Below are 9,821 nucleotides of genomic sequence, written 5' to 3'. Positions count from 1 at the left end.
TTCAAACAGCAGGTACTTCGGCTTTATTTTTATTTTTTTAGTGATTGAATAGGAATATGAACTTGGGTAGCTATTGTTGACAAATCATCTTTTGTACAGTTTTCATTAAATAATTTGTGTGTGTCTGATTGGCCCAGAAGCTACAGGGAAAGTATTGTGTATTGTTATGTTTCTTTTTGTTGCAATAGTTTTATTTTGTGTGTATATTTTGACGTAAAAACCTATAAATAAAGTTCTGAAAATGTTTATATTGGTATAATTAATTTTTATGGTTTTATAATACTTTATGTTTGAGGATAAATCATTTTAAAATGATGATTTCTGATTTAAGCGTGGATGTTAGCTCCTCTGAATCTGAAGCGGGTGTTTAACAAACTGTGAAACTTGGGATTTGGTGAGTTTACCTGTATTTTATTTTCTTTGGAAAATATGTTACTATGCATATCATTATGCACGCTGTAAAAATCGTTTGCATATCTTCTGAATGTTAATATGATATATTTTAAAATGTTGAGTGATTTTGGATTTCGTTTTCTTTTTATTTGAACATTTCAGTTGTGATAAGAAGTTCCAGTTTGGTTGAATTGTGGTTATATGACATTGTACCTTGTTTAAGGCTTTATTTGGTTTGTCTAAAATGGTATAGGAAGTTCAAACACTAAAAGCAAAATAGAATAAGAATCATAAACTCAAAAAAATAAAAAAAAAAATCAGTGAAGCTTAAGAGCTGTCTAAAATACAACTAAATCAAATAAAAGTTACTAAAATCTATGTACACGGAGATAAAGTAGATAACTTACATTAAATAGTTTGACGAAAAAAAGGGAAATCAAATCTTAAAAAAATAAGAAAAGAAAACCGAAGACAACAGAGAATTCATATTTTGTGTATCATTTTATTGTTTTATTGTTGTTGTTTCCAATTCTGTTTCATGTTATTCATGTGACTGCTCAATTACAGTATTTTTTTGAGCATTTTCCTTACATGACTTTGAGATTCATTTATTGCCAGTGTTAATTCGGTTCTCCACTGACCTTGGACTTTGGTCCATTGCTCCAACCTACATTGAGGACACTCGTTACACAGTTCCAGTTCAGCTCTGATTGAAGCTGTTTTATATGTTCAGCTTACTTTAGCACAGCTGGAGAAACTAAAGTGAATCAGGATTAAGATCCATCATTTCTCTCAAGGGTCAATCCGTCACAAGTAGTTTACTGCTTGAAAGATCATGTGCTTTACAGATGAGGAGCTACAACTATCTTGAGTCGAGATATTGAGGTCTGTGTAAATGTTCATGTAACCAAAGTTTCTGGTTCACTGGGATTAGGCCAGAGCAGAACTGGTTCCTGAGCCTGGTTTCTTCCAAGGATTTTTTTTCTCCATTTCTGTCAACTGATAGAGTTTAAGTTTCTTGTCATTATTGCCTTTGGCTTGATTAGCTGGGGTTTAATATTCAGTAATATCATTGATTTTACTGCACTGACACTTTCAGATGAGTGCAAAACTTGAACTGAATTGAGCTGAATGATGACTGTATTGTTGTCTGCTTTATTGTTAAATCAGATTTGTTACATAGTTGATGAACTTATTAAAGCTAAAAAAAAAAATGGTCAAGTAATCTCCACTAGACCACCTGAGATTTATTGATGCCCTAGCATCAGATCATTGTGGTTTTTCACTGAATCACACACATCCTCTCTGTGAATGCAAGTATAACTGCCCTAAAACGACTGGTTACTTTGTGCTCAGATTCCTTCGTGTCGCTCGCTCCCTCCTCACTGGTCTCTGTCTTCCCCAGGAGTTGCAGATTTCTATCAGAAAAAGATTGCTCAGCTTCTCGTCGCGACTCCTCAACTAAATGCCAGTATATTTTCTTCCATTCGAGTTCATTCAGCCGCTTGTGCTCCCGTTTGTACTGCTTCAGTTTCTCATTCAGTTTCTGCTCCTGAATCTCCTGAATGCATTTCTCTGCTCCCTCAAACATATCACTTGTAAAGTACGTCCCTCCGTTCTCTTCCATCATCATCTCTATTTTACTGATCAGATCTTTGAACTGTGGGAAACTGGCAGACTCATTGTCCAGACAGAAGAATCGGTTTCCACAACTTTCTACAAGCTTTTTGAGATCTGGATCACCTTCCTCTAGATACTGCTCAATAGTTTTATTTTGCTTCTCTAACTGATCTTTGTAAGTGAAGAGGATCATGGTGTATTTTAGTATCTGTTCTCCAAACACTACTTTGAGATGTTGCACTGTATTTTTCTCCTCCTCAGTGAATCGACCCACTCTAATGATGATAATAAAAGCATGTGGTCCAGGAGAAGCGTATGTTACACATTTCACTATTTCAGATTTAATCTGTTCTCCACTGAGTTCAGTATCATAAAGTCCAGGCGAGTCGATGACTGAGATCACTATACCCATCCTCTCTGTAGTTTCTAACTGACACTGTTTCGTCTGAGACTTTGAACTGGCTGAAGATTTGAACACTTTTCTACCGATGATGGTGTTTCCAGTGGCACTTTTCCCAGATCCAGTTTTTCCCAGCAGAACCAGCCTGATCTGGTCTTTCCTCTCAGGAATCATATGAAGCTCATCTGAATCTTCAGCTAGAGACTTTCCTAAAACTATAAATCAAAACAAATCAGTAATAAAACACACTCCAAGAGTTCTTCCCTTATTAATAATGCAATAAACTAGTGACATACATTTAGTGAACAAATTTACTCTAAAGTTTATATATATATATATATATATATATATAATCAGTCAGGCATAACAAATGACCATCTTCCTAATATTGAAGACCAACACCCCTTTTGCTGCCAAAACAGCCCTTTCCCATCAAGGCATGGACTCCTCTAGACCCCTGAAGGTGTGCTGTGGTATCTGACACCAAGATGTTAGCAGCAGATCCTTTAAGTCCTGAAAGTTGTGAAGTGGAGCCTCCATGGATTGGAATTGTTTGTTCAGCACATCCTACAGATGCTCGATTGGATTAAGATATGGGGAATTTGGAGGCCAAGTCAACACCTCAAACTAGTTGTTGTGCTCCTCAAACCATTCCTGAATCATTTTTGCTTTGTGGCAGGAGCATTATCCTTTGCCCTTGTCAAACTTGCTCAAATCCTTACTCTTGCCCATTTCTCCTGCTTCTAATACATCAACTTTAAGGACAAAATGTTCACTTACTGCCTAATATATCTCACCCAATAACAGGTGCCGTGATAATAGATAAGAGATAAACAGTGTTATTCACTTCACCTGTCAGTGCTCATGATGTTATGCCCGATCGGTGTGTATTAAATATATATATATACAGTGGGTATGGAAAGTATTCAGACTCCCTTACATTTTTCACTCGTTGTTATTGCAGCCATTTGCTAAAATCATTTAAGTTCATTTTTTTCCTCATTAATGTACACACAGCACCCCATATTGACAGAAAAACACAGAATTGTTGACATTTTTGCAGATTTATTAAAAAAGAAAAACTGAAATATCACATGGTCCTAAGTATTCAGACCATTTGCTCAGTATTTAGTAGAAGCACCCTTTTGATCTAATACAGCCATGAGTCTATTTGGGAAAGTTCAACAAGTTTTTGGGGATCCTCTGCCATTCCTCCTTGCAGATCCTCTCCAGTTCTGTCAGGTTGGATGGTAAACGTTGGTGGACAGCCATTTTTAGGTCTCTCCAGAGATGCTCAATTGGGTTTAAGTCAGGGCTCTGGCTGGGCCATTCAAGAACAGTCACGGAGTTGTTGTGAAGCCACTTCTTCGTTATTTTAGCTGTGTGCTTAGGGTCATTGTCTTGTTGGAAGGTAAACCTTCGGCCCAGTCTGAGGTCTTGAGCACTCTGGAGAAGGTTTTCGTCTAGGATATCCCTGTACTTGGCCGCATTCATCTTTCTCTCGATTGCAACCAGTCGTCCTGTCCCTGCAGCTGAAAAACACCCCCACAGCATGATGCTGCCACCACCATGCTTCACTGTTGGGACTGTATTGGACAGGTGATGAGCAGTGCCTGGTTTTCTCCACACATACCGCTTAGAATTAAGGCCAAAAAGTTCTATCTTGGTCTCATCAGACCAGAGAATCTTATTTCTCACCATCTTGCCAAACTCCATGCGGGCTTTCATGTGTCTTGCACTGAGGAGAGGCTTCTGTCGGGCCACTCTGCCATAAAGCCCCGACTGGTGGAGGGCTGCAGTGATGGTTGACCTTCTACAACTTTCTCCCATCTCCCGACTGCATCTCTGGAGCTCAGCCACAGTGATCTTTGGGTTCTTCTTTACCTCTCTCACCAAGGCTCTTCTCCCCCGATAGCTCGGTTTGGCCGGACGGCCAGCTCTAGGAAGGGTTCTGGTCTTCCCAAACGTCTTCCATTTAAGGATTATGGAGGCCACTGTGCTCTTAGGAACCTTAAGTGTGGCAGAATTTTTTTTGTAACCTTGGCCAGATCTGTGCCTTGCCACAATTCTGTCTCTGAGCTCTTCAGGCAGTTCCTTTGACCTCATGATTCTCATTTGCTCTAACATGCACTGTGAGCTGTAAGGTCTTATATAGACAGGTGTGTGGCTTTCCTAATCAAGTCCAATCAGTACAATCAAACACAGCTGGACTCAAATGAAGGTGTAGAACCATCTCAAGGATGATCAGAAGAAATGGACAGCACCTGAGTTAAATATGAGTGTCACAGCAAAGGGTCTGAATACTTAGGACCATGTGATATTTCAGTTTTTCTTTTTTAATAAATCTGCAAAAATGTCAACAATTCTGTGTTTTTCTGTCAATATGGGGTGTTGTGTGTACATTAATGAGGGAAAAAATGAACTTAAATGATTTTAGCAAATGGCTGCAATATAACAAAGAGTGAAAAATTTAAGGGGGTCTGAATACTTTCTGTACCCACTGTATGTATGTATATATATATATATATAATACATACAGTGGGTACAGAAAGTATTCAGTATTATATATACACACACACAGACACTAGAACTTACAGTTGACTGGAGAACCTCTTTTGCTGTCACGCCTTGTCATTTGTTTCACGGTAAGTTTCCCTGTGTTCTTCATGATCATCCGTTCAATCTTCTTCAGTAGTTCTTGTACCTGACTGTCTGATTTACTCTTGTTATTGAAACAGTGAAACTTTCCTTCACATTTAGTCACCAGTCCCTGGAGATCTGCATGATCTTTGCTTTGTAGATATTCCTCAATTGTCAATGGCTCATCCATTTCCTCCAGCTCATCTCCACGTGTGAAAAGGACCATCATGTATTTCTGAACTTCAGGACCAAATAAATCTTTAATATGTTCCAGGATCTCTTCCTCATTTTTCACGTGTTGCTCTAGAGGAACGGTGAGCAGAACCGCACTGAGACCTGCTGAACATCGTTTGACAAGCTCCACTTTCATTTCCTCCAGCTGCTCTACAGACAGATCTGGATCCCGTGGATCTGGAGAAATAATCACATGCACCTGCTTCTCTCCAATCTGTATTTTGCCCTCACAAACTTCAGACTCATGCTTCTTAATTTTAAACCTCTTGTCCCCCACTATAGTGTTTCCAGATGAGCTTGCTCCAGAACCATATCTGCCCATCAGAAGAATCCGGACCTCTGGATCATCTGGACTGGAGCAGATCTCTGACATCTCTGAAATAAAAACATGAAATAAGATCAGAATCAGGTCAGGGCAAGTCATCATTCTTCTCACAGCAGGCCGAGAGTAAGAAACTATTCGTTGGACACGAATGATACAATCAGTGATATACAAACACTGAACTTTATGGAGTCTTGCAATAAACAATAACCTTTGAACCATCTTTTGCTACTGCCAAATTTATTAGTTTTTCTTAAATTATATTTCTTGTTTAGTTCAAACCTTAAATTGATAGAAATATTTTCCAAAGACAAACACTTTTGTATAAAGTAAATAGATTATTTTGACATATCATATTTAATCAATTCATTTTCCTTACAAGACAAATTGTTAATGTAGGTAAATATGATTTTGTTGTTGTTTTAGTTTATAAATTATGAATAAAGACAACTTTAAAGGCCCTTTTAAAATATGAATCATGTTTTCAGTTATGTATACAAATAATAATAAAAAAACATAAAATGAAAAAACAAACAAACAAAAAATCAACAACAATAGCTTCTGTAGTTAGCAAAGCGGTGTCCTGCACACCAACAGTCTGTAAATACCAATTAACAAAATATTGTTTATTCTCATTTTCATTTTATTTTATTTATTTTTATATATACATATTATAATGTTTTATTATTTACAGTTATTTTCATGAATAACAGTGCATACACACACATATATACATCATACACACAAGCAATTCCTATGGAAGAATTTTGAAAAAAATGACAGAGACAGTGAAAAAAGGAAAGATCTGGGATGTGAGAATTTTTTTTGCATTTATTTTATATATATATATTTTTTTTGTTTATTCTCATTTTTAGGGGGATTTGCTTTTACCCAAAACAGGTTAAAATCGAAAGCATTTTTTTACTTAGACTTTTATTAAAAATAAATATATTTTTTTACTCCCTTTTCAGAGTACAATGATTAAATTCAAGGCCTTACCACGGGAATTAGTTATTTAAACTCTACTTCAGGAAAACATAGAAAAAAAGAGTAACAACAAACACAGTCTTTGAGTCGGTGTGGAAAGATTTCTTACCTGCAGGTGCAAAAGTTGAACTTTAGTCGGAAGTCAAAGATCGATCTTTAGTGAATGCGACTCCAGACAGATCACACAAATAAAGTTTCATAGAAAACAAAAACGGCGCAACACATTAATAAAGCACTCTTTAAATGAAACATGCCGAGGATTTGGTCAAAAGAAAAACAGAGAGAACAGCAGCAGCAGTGTTTAGATTTACTGTCAGGTAAAATGCAGTCAGTTACCTGTTCTTTCTGTTACCTGTGAGAGGAGGAGTCTGACACTCAATAAACATGATCAGACACTGACCGATGACCCGCATGAGCTAATGATTACGTTACACTGATGCTGTACAGACTTATGTCAGACTTATGTACAGACACCGCATGATGTTCAAATGGGAACCACCAACAGGGTGTAAAAAGTAACACTGAAGCAGTGTTAGAATTAATTAGATACTTGAGTGATTAATTGAGTGATGATTGTTTGATTGTTGAAGACAGCTGATGATAACGAGCAGGAAAGAGAAACACCAGGAGCCTGTTTCAGGAAGGAGGTTAAGTGAAAACTGAGTATGTTAACCCTGAAATGAGGGAAACTCTGGGTTTTCTGTTGCAGAGTAAGCAGGGTAAGTCAAGGCCGTTTCTGAAAGGGAGGTAACCTATACCTGAAATGCTTTTCTTACTGAGTATGTTTGTCTTATTTCAAGTACAAATATCAAAAAATTCTTAAAATCGTCATGAAATCAAAATTGACCTTATTTGCTTTGTTAGTACATATTACATTTACATATAGTCATTTAGCAGACGCTTTTATCCAAAGTGACTTACAAATGAATATTAATAGAAAATGAATATTACTAGTCTGCATATTGATATAGTAGTTCAATAACTTACCGTTTTGCCGTTTTCACCTCTGATATTATAACAGTGATAAGAATTAAACTTGTATTGGCATCTTTTTGTCACATGGTGAATCGTAATATAGGAGCTCCATTGATGATGGCTTTTCATAGTCGTGGTGCACGTGCTTAACTCAGAGTCAACTTACTCAGAGTCAATTTAACTTACTCAATATAGCTGTTCTGAGTTTCCCATCTCAGAATAAGTCAACTCAGAGATCAAGTTTTACCTCAGAGTTGGTTAAATCTCCTTATGGAAACAGGCCCCAGAACTACAGCTGACTTTAGCCACAGACTATGATGATGAGGGTTAAACTATACAAAAGTAGCACCTAAGCCATTACAGTCTAACACATATAGCAAGAGTAACTACATCAAGCATTCATGCACAAACTGAGTACTGGCAAGAACTTTCGGTAACACTTTAGAATACTGATCCTTCATTAATGAATAACTACACAGGAACAAATGAGTAATGCATTATTAACACTCTAGTAACTACTATTAACTAACAATAAACTCTGATGAATGAATTAATAAGTAATAGTGATCAGTTAAAGGTGGTAGTTCACTATTAACTAATCAGTAACTACTGTTTTTTCATTCCTCCCAGAGAACTACTAAGAACTACTATATACAAGTTCGTAATTAACATGAATGATGTATAATGTATAATTAATTCTAGAGTAAAGGTCATGGTAACCCACTAGTAATGACTGAAGTGTTACTAAATACTTAAGAAGGAATTGCTAATTATTTGGATCAGTATTCTAAAGTGAAAAACATGATAACTCTCTAGTAAATACTGAAGTCTTTGTAAACTTTTGAGGTTTTTGTAAAGTATTGGATAGTAATAACTCAAGAGTTACTATATAACTCTAAAGTAACTACTTCTTATTTGGATCAGTATTCTAAAGTGAGAAACATGATAACTCTCTAGTAACCAAAGACTTTGTAAACTTCATGTTTTTGTATGTTTCCCTTTCAAAAGGGAACAAGACTCTGCGCTGACTGCGCTATGGGGAACGTCATTCGTGACTCGTGTTCGAAATGCCAAGAATCACAACACTCCAATCCTATTGGCCGGCGACAGCCTATCACGTCAAACGGCGTGAACCGTGACGTATAAAGGGAGCGCCTGGGGAAGCAGCCAACATCCTTTCGTCTTTTTTGAACTGTTTTTGTTCGTGCCATTGTTTCACAAACCGCAGTAGGAACTTCTTTTTTGTCTGCAAACATTCAGGAGAATGTGTTCATCCATGTCCCCTGGTTTGACACTTGATGTACACGTTTCTGGCGTTTTTCTGTCTGATAGGAGCGAACGCATAGACGATGCTTGAGGGCGGCGTCTATGTGTGTTTGTCCATTATTCACTGCGAGCGTCTCTTCTGTTCGGACGCTCTGTTCTCGTTTGACACTCTTTCCGAGGAAGGAGGTGTCTGCATCTGTGTTTGTAGCCCCGTGTGTGCTATGACCGCTCCTCTGGCTGCTGGGTGTGTGAGCCGCTGTGTTTTTGGGACGCGCTTTTCGGCAGGCTGCAGCTGCCGTGAGTGTGTGTTAAGAAAGGGGCCACGCTCGGACGGTTCGACGAACGGTTCCTTTCTGTCCATGAATATTGCGGCTCCCATAGACTTTCCATTCTCTCCTGTTCTCCGCGTTTGAGATCGGGAGGGCATGGAAAAACCCCTGGCCGTTCAGATTTGGATCTGAGCCAGACAGACGGGAGGAGGAAGAAACGAGAGTAATAACGATTGTAAACACCGTTGCGTTTGTAATCGATTCCCCAGCTATTCTAGGGCTATTTATATCTTCCCTCTCCTTGTCACAGTCACATGGACTTTCAGTTTGTTTGTTGTCATCTGTCACATGTTCCTTTGTTCTAGTTTCCCGCCACAATCAGTATCCATGGACACTAATCGATTCATCACAGCTGTTTGTCATTTGAGTTCATCAGTCTGTCTATTTAAGTTCCTGTATCTGTTCAGTTAGTTGTCGGGTGTTGTTCCTGTGTACCTTGGTGTTTGTTCCTGTACTCTCCAGTTGGATTATCTAGTAAAAGATGTGTTTGTATCTTATCTCCTCGTCGTGTGCTTTATACACCCTAGGTATTGTAACACTCCCCTTCTTCTTTCACCTCCCATATATATATATATATATATATATATATATATATATACTTGCTCAGGTGTTTTACAGTTAAGCTGTCGGCTGGCCTTCTGGCTTGATAGTGAAA

At 37.8% G+C, this 9,821-nt stretch overlaps 1 protein-coding gene across 2 annotated transcripts; it reads right to left on the bottom strand.

Annotated features, from left to right (window-relative positions):
* Positions 1 to 890: 890 nt before the first annotated feature.
* LOC137015402 (GTPase IMAP family member 7-like) lies at positions 891 to 6,936 on the bottom strand. 2 transcript variants are annotated; one of them, XM_067380343.1, is made up of 3 exons: positions 6,706 to 6,936; positions 5,009 to 5,662; positions 891 to 2,628 (listed from the first exon to the last, which is right to left on the bottom strand). In XM_067380343.1, the coding sequence occupies exons 2-3, from the start codon at positions 5,658 to 5,660 to the stop codon at positions 1,676 to 1,678; spliced, it is 1,605 nt and encodes a 534-aa protein (XP_067236444.1). In that variant the 5' UTR covers positions 5,661 to 5,662; positions 6,706 to 6,936; the 3' UTR covers positions 891 to 1,675. The 2 variants fall into 2 exon arrangements, with proteins under 2 accessions (XP_067236444.1, XP_067236452.1); XM_067380351.1 differs by lacking the exon at positions 6,706 to 6,936 and having other exon boundaries at positions 5,009 to 5,464; positions 5,551 to 5,585.
* Positions 6,937 to 9,821: the final 2,885 nt, after the last annotated feature.

The sequence above is a fragment of the Chanodichthys erythropterus genome, chromosome 3 (assembly GCF_024489055.1).
Source record: "Chanodichthys erythropterus isolate Z2021 chromosome 3, ASM2448905v1, whole genome shotgun sequence".
In the NCBI taxonomy this organism is placed as follows: Eukaryota; Metazoa; Chordata; class Actinopteri; order Cypriniformes; family Xenocyprididae; genus Chanodichthys; species Chanodichthys erythropterus.
This window is presented reverse-complemented; position numbering and strand designations above follow the sequence as displayed.